At 45.4% G+C, this 19,055-nt stretch overlaps 1 protein-coding gene across 1 annotated transcript in view; it reads right to left on the reverse strand.

The window, feature by feature from the left end:
* LOC106731761 (uncharacterized) overlaps nt 1–17,878 on the reverse strand; it is a 28,175-nt gene extending 10,297 nt beyond the window's left edge. Inside the window, 6 exon segments of the mRNA XM_089780995.1 lie at nt 2,175–2,323; nt 7,676–7,816; nt 8,869–9,017; nt 12,470–12,593; nt 12,595–12,608; nt 14,564–17,878. Of these exon segments, the coding sequence (XP_089637121.1) occupies nt 2,175–2,323; nt 7,676–7,816; nt 8,869–9,017; nt 12,470–12,593; nt 12,595–12,608; nt 14,564–14,743 (757 nt within the window). The 5' untranslated portion in view covers nt 14,744–17,878.
* Between the last annotated feature and the right edge of the window lie 1,177 nt (nt 17,879–19,055).

Below are 19,055 nucleotides of genomic sequence, written 5' to 3' on the forward strand. Positions count from 1 at the left end.
TTGCCAATTCATGGAGTTATACACAATTTTTTGGAATGTGCAGTATTAATTATTTGATATACTCTTCCGAAATGTACATAGTCCTGGATGCTGAGGGACATTCACCATAGCTGGATCTGCACAGTTACAATTATTTTTGATAAAAAAAATTAAGTGTGTGTGTGTGGCGGGGGGGGGGGGGGGAAATCAGCATATTTCAGCACAAAGCTTCTATGATATTTTTGCTTATTTCTAATTTCTTATATTCCTTAATATAGTTTACCTAGTATTCTCATTTGTGAAAATTAGAGCATCTTTTGCACTGCAGTACATTCACCATTATATCTGAGTACGTGGTCAGATTCACCACTGGAGTGATGTTTTGACACACACCCTGTCTGCTGGGACAGCTGCAACAGTAGTTCTGTAGGGAGAGGGCATCTTTAATTCTAGTCATCAGAAACCTTTTGAAAGAAGCCACCTGAGGGAGATGCTGAATTTGGACATTTCACATGCAGGCTGCTGCTGCTACAGCTGGTTGAAAAATGCACAAACGCTAATATAAAAACAGCTTTTCAAATGAAAAAAATTCTAGAAATATTTCCAGAAAATGTTCATTGTGATTTAAAAAGACATCTCGACCACTGTACTGCCCATCCCCACATAGAGCAGCAATCCCTGGCAGAAAGAAGAGTGTGCCGTTTATGCAGCTACATGTCTGCTTCAGGTACACTAATCATCATCAACAGCTTAACGCTCAAGGAGTGAATTGACCCCAAGGACAGCCTCTGAAACTAATGTTATTTGACAATTTTATAAGTTGATTTATTTATATGGTTCCCAAGTATACTGATCTTGCTTTTCAGGTAGAAAAATATAGTGGCTTAAGTGGTTCTGGCCAAATCCTGATCGTTTCTCAGTCAGGGGGGTAAACATGTAAATATTAAACAATGGGAGCAAAATTTAACAATAAAAGGTACTTAGAAAACTAAATTGGTGTTTTGCTCAAATCAAATGTATGTACTTTTTCGGCTTTAAATTTGGATTCTAGGCACATTTTAATATTAGCAGTTGCATAATTAATCCTAAAGATTACACAAATTTGTGATATCCTTTTAAACACATCTTTGCAAACACGACACTCTCTGAAACAAGACATTACACGGTGCATTGTAGGGACAGGGTGTATGTCTAGGTGCGATGAAGAGAATACAGTTTGAAAGTCTCTTCACCAGGATTCTCTGGGTCCAGCAACATCCATGGTCTGGCACAGATGTTACAGGACCAGAGTCTCCCAGTGGCAAGGATCCCCGTGGGGCTGGCATGGCAGTGGGCTGCCTACAGAGACCCAGCTGTCAATGTGGCAGCAGGTCTGCCCAGTGGAGTTGGAAGATACGCGTGTGATTTCCCTGAGGGGCTGGGAGCTGCAATAGCTTGGTGAGACAAAGATCCATGGCATGGCTGTCTGGCAGGTCCTTGAGCCCCAGCGTGGTGCGCGCGGCTGACCTGCAGGTCCCAGACCCAGGGCAGCAATGGCTGCCAAGTGGGATCAGTAGGGCAGTGAGGCCAGCAGGAGGTGAGGAGCTGGCCAGGAGGCCAGTGGGGGCGTCCAGAAATGACCTCTCCTAGTCTGGCAAAAATCACTCATCTGGGACAGGTCAGGTCCCAAGTGTGCTGGACCAGGGAGGCTGAACCTGTACTTGCTCTTCCATTACATTCGTGTACAGTAAGGCCGTGTCCAGACTCAGGGTTTTTTTCGAGAAAAGTAGCCTTTTCCCGAAAAAACTTCCCCTGTGTCCAGACTCAAGCCACGTTCTTTCGAAATTATTTCGAAAGAACGCGGCTTTTCTTTTGATGGCGGTAAACCTCAATTTACGAGGAAGAACTCCTTCTTTCGAAAGTTCCTCTTTCGAAAGAAGGCGTTCTTCAATGTAAAGAGGCCGTCTTCGAAAGAGAGCATCCAGACTCGCTGGGTGCTCTCTTTCGAAAAAGCGGATTTCTCTTTCGAAAGATCCGCCTGCAGTCTAGACGCGATCTTTCGAAAGAGGCTCTGCCTCTTTCGAAAGAAGCCTGCAGTCTAGACATAGCCTAAATGTTTGCACAGGATATTACCAGTATGTGTAAGTTTAATTTTAAACCAAAATATAAAAATGATAATTTTCTGTAATCCAAGCACCATCCCCAGGTAGTCTCACCTTCTGGCATTTGGTGATCAGAGTCATTGTTGAATTGTAAGGCATTTGTTTCCTTTTCTCTTCCAAGACTTTCTGCATACATAGCTATTGGTCTGATGAGTTCAAGGGCACCCAAACATTGCAAGTTGTTACCATTTAGATAAAGATTGCTGAGACAAAAATACAATTGTAAATATTTTATTGATGGTTCCATTACATTTAAACTTAGAAAGTATTGCAACTTTCTTTTTTCTTTACTTGTTTTTTATAACAATATTGTTGAAACTAAAATTATAGTAACTGTAAAAGAAAAAATGAGGATAAATACCAAAGAAGCTCAATTAAACTTGAATTGGACTTAAAACTCTGAAAGCTGATTTCAAAAGTTCAAATTGCAGATATAATAAAATCAAATAGGGATAATGACAAAGATAAAATATAGCTTTTAAGAGTGAGATTCAATTTCTCAAGAATGACTGTTCAAGTCGCCCAAAGTTCATGCTTAAATTTTAGGCATATAAACAGTGCCATTACATTAGATATGTCAGTAGTTCCATTAACAACGAGATTTATCATATGCCCTATGTTAAGTAGATGTATAAATACTTTTTTGGATTGGACTGTTTTTCTAAATGAATACATTTTTGCTGCCTCCTTCGAGTTGGGGCTGGGAATGTCCAGAATCCTGCATCATACATCCAGGAACAAGAAAATACCATTAAAGGAAAATTTCCTCCAGCCAAGTCAGAGAGTAATAAATAAATAAATAAATAAATAAATGGGACGGGGGAGGGGGGACCTTCTTTCCCCTTGAAAGTGACATGAATGTCAATTGCATAAAGTATGGCTTGTTGGATTATAAACATTCACTTTCGTTCATTTTAGATCATTTCATAAAAGGTTTGCTGGATTATAAGGAGTCTAATTTAATCAATTTAAGGAAGATATGCAGATAAATTAAAGAGCTGACCAGAGTAACTGTTAACAGCTTTGGGCCAAGCAAATATTACAGAGGGCTTATCGAGGCAAAGAAAAGATTTATTATGAAATGTATAAGGCTAGGAAAAAGACTGCTCAAGATTACTGAAGTCCCCAAAAGGCTGAGTGAAATGACATCTTTGGTCAATGTCTGCTACACATATTGTCTTTGAATAGTACAGAGAGGCTCCCCCCTCAGCTTTCTCTCTCCCGATATAGCCTGCAAATGAACTTCCAAAGGGAAAATAATCTTGGATCATTTTAACACTCCCCCTTGCGCACATACTTTGTAATGGGCTTTTAGGATCACATTCTATTTCTTACATTCATTATATCAATGTGTAATTTTCTCTACATATCACATGATACATGTCACATCTTCTGTGTATGTCAGAGTTCATTAGAAACATTAACATTAAAGCACATAGTAAGACATTCTTATAGCATACAATATGGATGTTAATGGGAAACTGGTATCTGGTGAGCAGTATCCAGCTGCAGTGGGGGAAGGGTGGGTTGTCACTTCCGGTCCTGCGCAGGGCTGCCTATTCTAGCACCGCATAGGACTGGGAGCCAGCAGCCCTGCATGAGACAGGAAGCAACCAGGCTGGAGCAGCCTTCATGTGCTTAACGTAACATTTAACTGGTTAACTAATTAAATGGGATTTTATAAATTTGCAGACAGATAACATCATCATGGCAAATCCCAAAGGAATATACTCACCTTGCAGGCAGGCAATCACACAAATCACTGACTAGGTCTTTAAAGATGGTCAGACTGGATAATCAATTTATGCTCACGACTGGCAATCATATCGCACCACTAAAGCTTTTGGGGACCATCTCCTGGTCAACCCAATTTGCTCATCTTCTAACCTAGTAACGCCTGTACTAAATAAGCCACTAATACTGAATCAGTGTTTATGCAGGCAGTTGGTAGGATCTGCTATGAACATCATCATTTCTGATCATATCTAGCTACTAATGTGGAAAAGCTGCCAAAAATGATAAGAATCAATGGCATCCATCTGCCACTCTTCAGCCTTCCTCAGTGCCCATCTTTCACGGCATACAACAGAGATGGTAGGTTTTTGGTTCTATAGAGCCACAGCTTTGTAGTAAGTCTGATGTCACAGTGCTCCACAGAGGCTGCTGAAGGCCCCAAAACATGACAGCAGCTGCTGCTAGGGAGTATCCACATCTTTGGAGCACCCTCCAGCACTACCCATTATACTTTAGAACAGGGGTTCTCCAAACTCAATGCACCACAACAAAAATTACTACACAACCCCAGGAAGGGGGATTGGGCCACCCAAGCCCTACTGCCCTGGACACGGGGGGCCAAAGCTAGAACTCAAGGGCTTTAGTCACCAAGGGGAGGCCTGTAACCAGAGCATTGCCACACAGGGTGAAAGCTGTCGGATTTTGGCCCCAGGCCCCAGAAAACTTAAGGCCAGTCCTGGTGATCCCATTTAAACAGGGTTGCAACCCACTTTGGGGTTCCAACCCACAGTTCAAAACTGCTGCTCTACAAGAATTTGACGGTTGCTTCCTACTTGCTGTTTTGGACAGGTTAATATTGAGCTTGTAATCTGGAGGTGGAGGATGCTTGACAATAACAGACAAGGACTCGGTTGTATCCCGAGAGCATTGCTTCTTGTCTGATCAGCTCAGCCCTCAGCTTGCCATGATTCACTGAATGGAGCGAACAAGACAATCTCACAGCAGAGTCATGCTCAGCTCAACAGCACTGACAGCTGCCTCCTCAAGCCCATCCATCAGTCAATGTGAGCACTGAACATCAAGAGTGACAGAATGCAGCTCTGTTGAAGTCTGGCGGAAATAAGAAAGGATGCCATAGATCTGCCATTGACTCAAACACAGCTTTCTGTTCCACGGGCCCTGAGTTGTGTGGGCCCATGGTGTCCTGGCACCCAGGAATATTCCTGGCTCGGGGCTAGGTCTCTCCCCACTTGTGTCCCCCCCCCCTTGCCTGCCACCCCATGTGATTTAAAATGCTGAGGGGGGCGGCCCTACTGCCACGGGCAGAGCAGCAGAACTAAAGCATCTTCCTGCCATTTACTCCCTGCCGCTGCCAGCACTTCCATGTGGCCCCTAGCCAAGGGGAGAAGGGGAAGTGTGTGTGTGTGTCTCCATGTGCTGCTCCTGGCAGCTGGAGCAGTGCACGTACATACCCTCCTCCTCTCTGGCTGCAGGGACTCACGTGCCAGCAGCCAAGCGGAGTGAGCAGCAGGAAGCTGCTCTAGCCCTGCTGCACTGCGGTGGTGACAGCAGGGCCCCTGGGACTTTTTAAATAGCCCAGAGGTAGCAGGGGGGCTGGCGGATGCCTGGTGGAGTGTGCACAGCGCAGCAGTGTGCAGTAATCCCTGCTACCCTCAGAAGCCGTTACCAAAGGGGGTGCCGCAACCACCTCCACCGCATCACCTCGCACGCCCCACTCCCTCGAGAGCCTACATCCTACCCCCAAACTCCTGCACCCCATCCAGCACCCAAACCTCCCTCCTGCATCCCCACCTCATGCCCCAGACCAGAGTCTGCACCCAGACTCCACCCTGGGGCCTGCACCCATCACCGCCTCCTACACCTACGTTCCCTCTCAGACCCTGCATGCTGCACCCCAAGCCCCCAACTCCATCCCAGAGCCTGCATCCCAGACCCCCTCCTATAGCTCAACTCCCCCCAGAGCCCCACCCTCACCCCTCCTGCACCCAAATGCCCTTTGAGAGCCCCGCTTGCACCCCAATCCCGTCCCAGTCCAGAGCCTGCATCTGGCATCCAAACTCCCTCCCAGTGTGTTAGGCAGTTGAGAGAAGGAGGGAGTCTGAGTGGGGGATGGGTACAGGCTCTGGGCACCACCAAAATTTCTGCAAGCCTGCTGCCCGTTCTGTTCCATTACACAGCTCTTTTGTCAATGACACTGTCTTTCGAGGGATGGTGAGCTGCCTTATCCTACACACTTGTTTGATGAATTCAATCGAACATCTGACAGAAGTCTCTACAAAGTGCTTCAAAGAGCATATTAAATCCTTCCATCTTCTCCAGAAGTAGTGTCACAGTGAAGAGCTAGTTGGTATGTGGAATGACCAGATCTGACACTTCACAGAGTATCCTCATGGAAGTGCATTAGTGATTTGAGAAAATAACACAGCAGCAGAGACTGTGCTCTATGACAGACAATAGCATAATGCAGTTGCTACATTCAGCCATATCACCTTTTTTAACAGGTGCACAATGAACACTTTTTTCTTTCAGTCACCAGGAACGATACTCATGTGAGAGATGATCTGGAAGAGCCTGTGCAGCCACAGTACAACAATCCTCTTGTTTGTCTTCAGCAATTAAGGGGTGAAATTAAAACTTCCAAGTGCCTTTCCAGACTTCAATGTATGGACTGTGAAACAAATTTCTTCTAGGTTGAAGGAACGTGGGTCTGCTTGTACCTCTAGTCCCACATCAAATTGAAGACTGACTGCAGGCGGTGGAAAACTAAGGAATATCTTGAAATGTCACCCCTAATTATCACCCCTAATGTCATTACCTCACAGAAACTTCCCCTATTATCACCCCTATGTCATTACCTCACAGACACTAACCTTCCCCCGACCCCCACTCTGTTCTAAAATTTGATTTGTCAATTTCACATGCGTTAATTTTTTTTTTAATTGTATCACTTTGGTATATATGGTTGTGCTGATTTTCTTCCACATATTGATCTGAGGAAGCGGGTCTGGCCCACGAAAGCTTATCACCTAATAAACCATCTTGTTAGTCTTTAAAGTGCTACATACTTCTGTCTTTTGAAATGATCTTATCACTGATGCAGTTGTTCTGACTCCAGCTGACGTTATTCATTCTTTAATGGACGAGAGGTTTCTCCATTTCCTGCAAACACTGTAAAGTTGACGAGAAGCTGTGAAGATCATGCCTGAGGGCAGCCTTTTTTAAACTAGCTGCCTGAGATGACCACCCGGGTTCCTTAACTGTCTTAAACAACGACTTCATGTTCCAAAGTTGAACCCAGTTGGCCTTTGCTTTTGCTCTCAACAAATGTATCTTAGAACACTCAAATTGTAGACTGGCTTTTTGCTTAGCTCCAACTCAGTAAGCGTATCTGTTCCATGGGTGACATTCGAAGGGCTGAGGCCCCAGCACTGAACTGGCAGCGGTAATGACTTGAAACACCACTCCTCAGAGAGACTTCAGACTGGAGTGTCAACAGTCTTAAGCAGCTGAGAACAGAAGGTCATCTGATAGAACTGCAAGAAGAACTTCGGGTTGAATCAGACTAATTTTGGCTCTTTAACTGTCTGTCATCAAAGCTGGACTTTTTAACGTAATGTGTAAGCCAGCTCAAATTGGTTAAACCTGAAGCACAAAACAAAATGTGAACTAGCAATAATCTCTCTCCCGGGGAAAATATTACAGATTTAATTGGAAAAAACAGGCAACTAACATTTTTAGAAAAGACAAATGATGTAATCACAAGACAAGTTAAATAATTCCAGTAGAAGTTTTAAACTTACCAAATAGCCGTTTGGGCTACAATGGAACCTAACTTGGACCCACTTTCAGGTTCCAAACTGCAGTAGCATAAGCTAAGAGTTAGAAGTTTTCTGTTTCCCTCTAACCCACACAGAAGTCCATTGATTCCTTTATCTTCAAAACTGTAAAAGAGGAGAACGGACTAATAACGGATTTTTGCATCTTGAAACATACAATAGTCCAGTCTGTGTTCAAAAAGCCATCACTTACAACAAAAGACCTCAGCCACTGCCAGCTTGTTGTAAACCTCCCTCATGTTGGGTAAGAGTATTCATGGAGCTGACCCCAGCTGTTCCTGACATCTGCCAATAAATCCATCTTTACCTAGTCAGGAGCCCATACTTTTCACTTTCAAATGCAGACATAGCTGCTGCGGCCCATCCCTGCCTCCAGGCTAGGTTTCTGGAGTGCACTTGACTTGTGGCTGAATGTAAAGGTGTCATGAAAGCTGCCGTTCAATACACACTAACCCAACTATTAGGGACCTACAAATAGACCTTAATCTTGTGCGCTGCTTCAGATCGTGGTTCTAATTTTTAAACTCCAGAGTGGGTTAGGGCCAACCTATATCAGAGACAGTCTCTGTCTCTCCACTCTCCACAGCAGCTATATTCAACAGAGACACTGCAGCAGACAGCCCAGGGTAACTCGTGGAGGCAGCAGACACCTCATACAGCTGAGTAAGACTTCTGATCTCCAGAGATAGGCAGAGTTTCAATTTTGGCAAACTGAGGGCTCAATATAAGAACTTTCTCTGTGCCTTTGTACAAGCCTTCCTTCAGCCGCAGTGACCGATGGGCACTTTAAGAAATGGAAAAGACGACCACTTCAGGTGCAAATTTTCTAGCACTAGACATGATAACGTTAGCTCATTCTTCGTAAAATCAAGTTTTTAGATGGAAATGATAATGAAATAGTACAGAGGAATTACAGTTAGCTGAATTTTGGATTCAGGCGGGGAAAACACATTTTGGCTAACGCAAAGTTCTAGATGGGGATATCCTTAATTAGTAACAGATTTTCATTACTATCGGGATGAGGAACTTGGAAACCGTTGATTATAAGCCTCAGAGGAGGAAACGTACATCAGAACTATTCTGACTGTGAGGGTACACTGAACATAAGCACTCAAACTCACTCACTGCAAAGGGCGCATAGCTCCTCTCTCTCTTACCTGGTATAATCCAGAACAATAGCATTCAAGTTGCTGAAAGGGAAAGCTGCTCCAAGTCGCGCCATGGACCACGAGTCTATTGGCACATGAGTTATTTCGAGAGTACAAAAGGGGTAGCTGGTGCATCCATTCTGCTCTAAAAGCATTGCCTAGAAATGCAAAATATGAATAGATGTCAGAGTTTATCAAACGGAAGCACACTCCTGATAGCAAAGGTGAGTTTGTGGCTTTTGGTTTGTTTTTTACATTTAAAAAAAACAAACCTAAATTTTCCTGTATATTTCTAGTACTTGTGGAACGTGTCAGATTGACAATCCTTGAGACAGATGTTCCCTGTTTATCTTCCATACAGAGACATTGCGGGCAGTAGCAGTGCCAACTTCTCCTACATGTCACAGTTGTTAATTTCTTGGGGGAAAGAGGATAGTTAATTCTCCATGCTTGTTCATCTGTTGGTGTCCCTGCTGAGACTGCTAACCTAGTGAACAGTTTGAGTTATTTTGGTGATCGTTTGTGTATTATGCCACCTATTCATTGAGAACCGGATCACAAAATAGCCAGTAATCTAATCACTTCAAGCATATTCATCCTAAGTATCTTCTGCTCTTCCAATATCAATACTACACATCTTTCTTATTTCCTTGCACTCCCGAGTCTGGTGGGGGGAATCATGTCTGTTCCTAACCCTGAGCTGCCCACTCCTCCCTTGCAGGGTTGCTAACTTTCTACTGGCACAAAACTGAACATCCTTTCCCCATCCCTTCCCTGATCCACCCCCTACGTGCTCCCTTCCTCCTCGGAAAGTGGCTCGCTCTCTATCACCCGCACTTTCACTGGCTGGGAGGGCAGGAGATTGTGGTGTGAGGGGGTTGAGAGCTCTTTGTGGGAGTTTGGGCTCAGAGGGTAAGACAGGGCTCTGGGTTAGGGCAGGCAGCTGGAGTGTAGGAGGCAGTGAGGGCTCCATCTGGAGGAGTGGTCTCTGGGGTGGGGGTGGGGGTGAGGTGTGAAGGAGGGGGCTTCAGGCTCAGGGTAGAGCCAAGAAATGCAAAAGGGGGCTGCAAGTTGAGGCAGAGAGTTGAGTGCAGGAGGGGGTGAGGGCTCTGGGATGGAGATGGGGGTTCAGTGTGTGGGAGGGGGCTCTGTGCTGGGGTTGAGGTACAGGGGGGATGAAGGCTGAGCTGGGGTACAGGCTCAGAGATGGGCTCAGTGATGAGGGATGTGGGATGAATGAGCAGGCTCCAGGTTAGGGGAGCCACTGTGGGCTGGTATGCAGGAGGGGGCATAGGCTCTGGATGGGGGTGTGGGCTTTGGAGTGAGGCTGGAGATGAGAATTTTGGAGTGAAAGGGTGGGGGCTCTGTGTTTTGGGAGGCTAAGGAGTAAGGCGGGGGAGTTGGACCTTTCGCTTACCTCAGGCAGCTCCTGCTAAGCAGGCTGCCTGCCTGGCCTGGGGCACCGCACGGCGCCTGGGAAGCATTCAGCAGGTTCAGCTCCTAGGTGGGGATGAGAAGTCTCACGATACACCATGCATGCGGCTCTTGCCTGCAAGCCCCACCCCACAGCTCTCATTGGCTGGTAGGGCACTGTGAGGACCTGTGGTCCCCCTGCCTAGAAGCTGGACTTGCTGGCTGGCTGCTCCCCAGGACAAGAAGGGAATAGCTGGCCTTTGCTCTGCAGCACGACAACTGGACTTTTAATGTCCCATCAGCAGTGCTGCCAGGAGCCGTCAAGATCCCCTTTTGACTGGGTGTCCCAGTCAAAAATCAGACACCAGGTCACCCTACTCTTTTGGCTTACCAGTACCTGCCTGCTTCCAGATACCTGGACCAGTCAAGGCCTCTGTAGGGCCCAAAAAAAGGATGGATGCTATTTTGAGCACAGCTGAGCTCCTCTACTGTACAGGAAATGAGAGATACATACAGAGAGGATCCATACAGAGAGTGTTCTCCTAGAATACTCAAGGAGCTGATAGGGAGGTATCTGAGCCTTTAGCTATCATCTTTGAAAAGTCATGGAAGTTGGGAGACATTCCTGAAGACTGGGAAAAAAAAATGCAAATATAGTGCCCATCAGTACAAAGGGAAAAAATAAGAACAACCAACAAAACTATAGACCAGTCAGTTTAACTTCTGTGCCAGAGAAGACAATGGAGTACATAATTAAGGAATTTGTCTGCAAATATCTGTAAGATAATAAAGTGATAGGTAAGCACTGAAATGGGTTACCTAGGGAAGTAGTGGAGTCTCCATCCCTAGAGGTGTTTAAGTCTCGGCTTGACAAAGCCCTGGCTGGGTTGATTTAGTTGGGATTGGTCCTGCCTAGAGGAGGGGGCTGGACTTGATGACCTTCTGAGGTCTCTTCCAGCTCTATGGTTCTATGATTCTATGATAAGAACCAGCATGGATTTGTAAAGAACAAATCATGTCAAACCAATTTGATAGCTTTCTTTGATAGCAGAATAAGTCTTGTGGGTAAGGGGGAAGTGGTAGATGTGGAATACCGAAGACTTCTGTGAAGCATTTGATATGGTCTGGAATCACCTTCTTATTAATAAACTAGCAAAATACAACCTAGATGAGGCTATTATAAAGTGGGTGCATAACTGGCTGGATAACTATTCTCAGAGAGTGGTTATTAATGGTTCAGAATCATGCTGGAATGGCATAACAAGTGGGGTTCCACAGAGGTCAGTTTTGGGACCAGTTCTGTTTAGTATCTTCATCAATGATTTAGATGATGGAATAGAGAGTACGCTTATTAAGTTTGAAGATGATACTAAGCTGTAAGGGGGTTGCAAATGCTTTGGAAGATAGGGATGAGCTAGATGGTGCTTGGTCCTGCCATGAGGACAGGGGACTGGATGACCTCTCGAGGTCCCTTCCAGTTCTAGTATTCTATGATTCCATGTACCTATCTGGGGAGGATGAAACTCCCAAACATTTGCAACCAAAGCATTACAGTATTGTATTAATGCATGAGAATCTGAAAAGGGAACAGACTAGAAATTGATTGTAAACCAAAGTGAAACTGGCTAGTTTTCTTTCATTGTACATTCAGAGATATGCTATAAATAAATTATAGCATAAACAGGGCGAAGTTAGATTTTCAAAATTGAGTTTGTCCGTGCTGATACACACATCTCCCTGAGTCTGACAGGCATTATCAAGACCAGACAATAGAAAAGATATCTGACTGGGTTTGGGCAAATCTCAAGTTACACAGCGCTTTGGGCATGAAATCAGATTGTCCTCACAATCCAAATCTCTGTCTCTACGAATGTCTTGTTTGCTCATTGTCTCCGTGGCCTTTCAGGTCTGGATTTGTGGACGTATGTAAAATCCAGGGTAATTTTTTAAAAACTTGCTTTTTGTATGTGTGGTATAATTTGCATTGGCCATTTCTCTACATAATTCTCCATCATTTTCCTATACTTTTCTATTTACATGTACAACCATTCTAGCTATATATTGGTATTTCCAATTTACATATTACTGCATAAATGGCAAGAATAAAAAAACAAAAATCAAAACCCCTTTACTTTTGGTCAGCTTCTCTTTAAAATGTCTACTTTTTATGTTACATTGTGCATTTTATTTTACTTACAAGATTTGCAATATCTTGGTTATTTAGCTGAATTTCCCAGATACAAAGTGTCTTTCCCAACATATATGGTTCATCTCTAATTGTCCTTAACAGAGGTGTAAGGCAAACCAGCTGAGAATTCTGAGTTTGTGAGCACAAACTAAAAAAATCCCAAACAAACCCAACACTTAGTTGTAATTTGGTATAATCAAAACATACAAATGAACATTATACTTTATGAACCCAAACATAAAATGTACCAATATCTCATGTACTATACATAAATGGTAATCTATCAATGTTAACACAAGTCCAAAGATGTTAACACAACTCTGCATATCAATATATAAAAACTGTGCAGAATTCCTTAAATAAGAGGGACATTCAGCATATTTTTTCTATATTGGTGCAGCTCCAGCCTTTGCATCTATAACGAATAGAATAACTATGCTCTAGGCATTTTTACCATTATGTCATCCAACCCTGTAGATCAGCCTGGCAGGCATTATTTTATATCCTAGATGTTTTTAACCAGGCATTTCTGGAGATAAAAGCATAAGAACAATGGGCTCTGTGCTCCTATTAACCTGGGTATCTAACCATGCAAGTGTATAATAGCTAATTATAGCACATTTGGAAGGCAGGGGATGCATCCTCACCCTGGGACTATCACATGCTGAAGCTGCAAAGAAACAGCACACACAGGGGTGTTGACAGCCTCCACAGACTCCTGGGCAAGGTGGGGAGGAAGATGACTCCAAGCCCTCCAAGGGAGTGGGCAGCCAGTCATCAGTGCTGACCGGAGTGCAGTGCTTCCCCCCCCCTCCCCCCCAAATGTTAGGGCCATGCAGAACACTGCTCCTGCAGTGATTTAAAGGGCTAGGGGCTCTGGCCACTGCTGCAGTGGCAGGGAGCAATGGGCCCCTTTAACTGCCTGCCTCCAGGGCAACTGTTCCCTTTACCCTCCCCTTGCTGGCAGGCATGAGCACAGCCTGCTGTCCCAGGCAGAACCAGCAAGAGAGCAGCTCAAGTTGAGGCTCAGAATCCTCCCAAAGAGGCAGGTGGAATAAAAGCTGTTAGAGAAGAAGAATCAAAATGCTGACATAGTGGATTACCTGGAGCCTTGGGGAAAGGGGATGTAATAAAAACAGAAGAATAAAAGTAGGGAACTGGCAAGTAAGAAAGAAGAGAGAAAGTAAATAGGAAAGAGTTCACTCACATCAGGAGAAGTAGGTAAAAAAAAACCAGACCTGGGTATATGAGCAGATACTATTAGAGAAGGAAAGTAATGACAAATAAAATCTACAGACTTACCAGAGAGTGCATTAAGGAACCTCCTCCCACCCTACAAAAGATATATAGTTGGTGAAAAAGGGAATTCATCAAAAAGCTGCATTAGATGAAAACAGATCTTGACCTCAGTAAATGAGAAGCCATCCACAAAGGATCTAAAGTGTATGAACAAAGAGAAGGGTTGTTTGAAAGTCTGAAGACCTGAAGGAATACAGGTTAAAGGCATGTAATAGACAAATGAAGAAATCCCATTTGTGGACCAACTTAGTGAAAAAAGGTATTGCTACAAGAGCACTTTAAGCAAAAGAAAAGCAAACAGGACAGCAAGAGTAGAGTCAGATTTACAGCAAGGAGAGGAAAAGCTGATTTTTTTACTCAAGTGACAGTATATTTTAATCTCATTTGTTCTTATTAATACAAAATACAGTATTAAGTGTGCAATGGGTACAAGCTTACAAAAGTTAATAAATGATAGGTTATCAACTCATTATTATAAACAGCATATCTTTGGTAAAGGTCTGTCTTTGTGCTGCTAGTACAAATTTTGGGGTTTTCCCCGTATAAAATTCTAAACATATAAAATTATTCCTTTTGTTTTCAGTTGCCTCTGCCTCTCCTCACAGTTAACGTAGTCCAGCCTGGATCATCACATAAGTCAATGGATATTTTGTTATTTATTTCACTCAAACTGCATTCCAAAGAATGCCCACCCAAGCTCCAAATACTCGACAGAAAACTTTAAAAGCATAATAAAGTTACAGAATCAAAGTTCTTTTTCACCCCTCCAATGTCACCTTAAATCAATATGTAGAACATATTTACCTTTGTAAGGATGGCTTCATTTTCTATGCATTTTCTTATACTCAGTTTGATCATAACACTGACAGAGCTTTAGGAAGAGGCACAACGTCTTTCATAGGTTTTCAGAAACTTTTGAAGTATGGAAATGTCAAGAAGTGAATTGGCTTTTGTTTTCATTTTCTCTCTCTCCTTTCCGGGCATTTTTTTAAAATTTTGTTTTCTTGTCCTTTGTTTTTCAGGGTAAGCAAGCTAACAAAAACAAACACAAATCAAGTTTATTTTTATTAATAATAGAACTGTTATTGAAATGTTAGTTTGATGATAATCAAAGAACATTTATGTAAAGATATATATCTTGGCCGACTTATGCACATCCTGGGGAGTGCAATAGTACATTGGTGTATTAACTGAACAAACAAAATTGGAACATTTAAGCAGAGTGTAAATTAATCAAATCTGCCAAAGAAAGTAGTTCCAAAAATTCAAAGACAATCTATATAAAAATCCAGGGCAGTGTTTATCAGCACAACTCTGTCCCAGTGTTAAGAAGTGGGTAATCCACTAATCATGTAGCCGATAACATTTTTATCGACTACATGATTAGTTGATAAGAGAAGGCTTCCTCAGTCCCGGTTCACATCGGGTCCACAAGCTACGCCTGCTGCGGCTCTGCAATTTAAATGCAATAAGAGCCGGTTCCCAGGACATTTGGGAACCTTATTTCTGCATTTTCTGTGGGGGAGAAAAAAAGTCTTGGCCCTGTTGTAAATTCTATGCTGCTCTTTCCCCACAGAGATAGGGGAGCTGAATGAAGAAACAAGCGATGTGCATTGCCCCTCAATCAGTAGACCAAAACAGAATAACTAACCCCCTTATTTTTAGTATAATACAAAGTACACGTTGGATTTGGAATAAATTAAGAGTCCAGAGGCAAATTAGAAAGTTCACCTGCTTCTATCAGATATTTATTTTACCTATGGATAAATGGACATTACATACATTCCAATGCCAGAAATATGGGTGTTGCAATTAAAAGTAGGCAAGATCGCAGTTACTATGCAAAAGGGATTTCTTAAGGAATTTTCATCATGAAAGAGACATGTCTGTTGCATGACAGCGAGGTTGGCTGAGTAGAACTGCAGAAGAAAGGAGCTGATTTATTCTCATACTTACCCTCTCCCTTGTGAAGTGTGCTGATCTATAGATGAGAACTGCCTTATGCCAGGTATAAGCAGTTCTGTAGGTGATGGCTGATTTTCACAAGCGTCAACAGACTCCACTTTGCTAAGTTTCTATTTAGGCTCCTTGTCAGCTTCACACAGAGTGTTCCTCCATCACTAAGCAACCATGTCACAAGACTCAGAAAGAAAATACCGAGAAGTGGTGTTTAAGAGAGCCAGAGCTACCACCTCTACTAGTCTGCAATTCAAATGGTAACTCCCCCAGACTCTAATCCCAATGCAGAGCCACTGCAATGACTAGGAGGACAAACACTGAGTCAGAGAAAAACCTGTCTTGATTTTGAACCTTCACTGACCTCTTATCACTAGGGTTGTCAACATACAGTCGACTGTACAATTAATTGAAAAGCCTAGGTTTATTGGTTAATCTTGTTCACTACACACATTTCCCCCCTCTTGCTGCCTATGTATCAGAAGCAGTGGGGCAGGTGGCACCACAGAGCCAATGCCGGGGTAAGTCATCTTAGGCAGCAGCGGGGATGGAGGCAAAAGAAGGCTGCTTCCTGGCAGCAGCCCCTGTCCGTGGGGTGTCCAAGCGCCCAATTTCTGCTCCGCATCCCACAGATCAGCCTCTGTCCAGGGTGAACCTGGGCCTGCCACAAGCAAAGGCTGCTTTGTGGCAGCAGCCAACATCTGTGGGAAACTCTGACCCCCATGGACTGGTGCTTCTGCCACCCCGCAGCATGGGGCAGCAAGCATCTGGACTGAGGGAGCTGCTCCTCTGGCCAACCAGCTGCCCCTGGCACCCTGCGCTGCTGAGTCAGAGACAGCAGCATGGGGTGACAGGCGGTTCCCTGGGAGCGGGGCCAGGAGTGCACTGGTTGGCACCCCTACCCCTAGGGACCATCGAATAGTCATGTAACTGCTAAGATTTCAGGAGGTTACATGACTATTCAATTGCCCAATATCCAACATCGTTACTTGTCACTCCAATGCCAATTCAGGACACACTGTCCAGCAATAGGGTAGATTCATCCCAAACTGGTGGTTATTCTAGCATTAGCGTATACCAAACCAGTAACAAAAGAAAACTTCTGTATTACCACGCTGGCTAACAAGAAATCAAAGTCTCTATAGACACTCCAGCCCTGCTTTTAACCCCCCAGACATTGGACTATATGATTGGCTACTAAACCCCAAATGTAATCAATCATAGGGTCCTTTGAATATCAGAAGATCAGCCGCTTAGACAGGTTAATATATAACTCTGCTCAAACCCAGTATAACACTGATGCCAACTCTTTAGTAATTAAAAACTAAGGCTACATCTTCATTGGCATGATCTTGCGAAAATACTCTTTAACGCAAGAGTTCTTGCGTTAAAGTATTTGCGCAAGACAGCGTCTACATTGGCGGGATGCTCTTGCACAAAAGCAGGAGCTCGGAACCATTCTGAAGGCGGCAAAAGGGCACCAGCCCTTTCCGGGGGTGGGGGCTGGAGCTCCTTTGAGACACGTGCTTAAAGGGATCTCCCTGGACAGCTGTTTCTCTCTTGCTGCGAGCTTTAGGACCTCTTGCAGGGACTGACAGCAATAGCAGTTCTACCTGTGGTTGCCCTCTGCCTTGTTGGACACCACAGCCTTGTGCCTTAGTGCCATTAGCTGATGTTTTGACCTCAGCTCTCTTTTTGTGCCATGGAGCTAGGGGTGGCCTTGTGCCTGCTCTGGCCCCTTCCAGCCATTTTGGAGTGCCTGCAGCTGCTGCTCCAGGCTGCTGCACTCCTTGCCCAGGATCTCAAGGCGCAGGTCGCTCTGGACTCCCTCACCAGGGAGGCCATGGCGTCCCTGTGGCATCCCCATGCCACTGTGGAGAGGCCCTTGTGGAGACTGGACACCAGTACCGACTGGTCCTGGGGTAATGGGACGACCAGCAATAGCTCTGGAACTTTCCGATGCGAAAGCAGACATTCCTGGCTCACCCCTGCACTCCAGAAAAGCACCACTCGGCTGCAGGCACCCATCCCCGTGGTCAAGAGTGTTACCATCGCACTCTGGAAGCTGGCCACCCTGGACAGCTACCGATCGGTGGCACACCAGTTCAGGGTGGGCAGATCAACCGTCGCTGCTGTCCTCATGCAGGTAAGTCCTGGGGGGCGGGGAGGAGGAGGGTGCTGCACTCTATGCCCAGAAACAGGCAAGACTCCAGGCTGGGGCGATGGGGAATGCCCCATCACCCAGGGGTTTGGGCCATCCCTCCCATGCACAGGCCTGCTGGGGGGGGGGGGGAAGGAAGTGGCCTGTGGGGTGAGGGGGCCCTGGTGTGTGTGAGGACAGAGGGCATCACAAGGGGGGGGTGGGAACCCCCCAAGGGAGCATGCACTCACCCTGCCTTATGTGATGCATCCTCCTGTGTTTCTGTGCACCCTTCTGCAGGTTGTCCGTGCCATCAACGATGTCCTGCTCCAGCGAGTCATCCGCCCGCGGGACGTGGAGGCTACGGTAGCTGGCTTCGCTGCCCTGGGGTTCCCCAACTGTGGGAAAGCCCTGGATGCAACCCACATCCCTGTCCGTGCCCCGGAGCATCGAGTGGCCCATTTTATAAACCGAAAGGGGTACTGCTCCATTGTACGCCAAGCCTTCATGGACCACCGTGGCCGCTTCCTGGACATTTATGCGGGCTGGTCCAGCAGGGCACACGACGCCCGCATTCTATGAAACTCCGGCCTGTTGGGCAGACTGGAAGCAGGCACTTTCTTCCCCCAACCGGAATTTACTGTCGGGGACATGCCCATGCCCACGTGTGTTGTGGGGGACACAGCCTACCCCCTGCTGCCCTGGTTAATGTGGCCCTACACGGGGCAGACAGACCACAACCGGGCCCGCAACCAGGTGGAGTGCGCCTTTGGCTGCCTGAAAGCCCTGTTTTGCTGTTTGCTCACCCATCTGGAGATGGGTGAGCGGAACGTCCCTGAGGTAGTAGCTGCGCGCTGTGCGCTCCACAACTTCACGGAGCGGAGGGGGAGGCCTTCCTCCTGGCATAGATGGCAGGTGAGGGCCAGGCCTTCGAACAGCCCTGCACAGCTGCCATCCGCCAAGCGCACCACGATGGGGTGCGCATCCGGGAGGCCATGATGGAGATGTTCTCCTAGGCCCCACAGTAGGGTCGCCTCTGTCTCCCTTGACATCTCCTTCCCATTCCCAACCCTTCCCTCTTCCCCTCCCCTTCCCTCCCAATAACCAAACACAGGTTTTTTTGGGAAAACAAACAACATTTGGAACTTATTTACAATGGGGGGACGTGGGGTGAGAGGAGGCTCTGAACTGGGAGGGGGC

This window comes from Pelodiscus sinensis, chromosome 10 (genome assembly GCF_052426305.1).
Source record: "Pelodiscus sinensis isolate ZL-2025 chromosome 10, ASM5242630v1, whole genome shotgun sequence".
In the NCBI taxonomy this organism is placed as follows: domain Eukaryota; kingdom Metazoa; phylum Chordata; order Testudines; family Trionychidae; genus Pelodiscus; species Pelodiscus sinensis.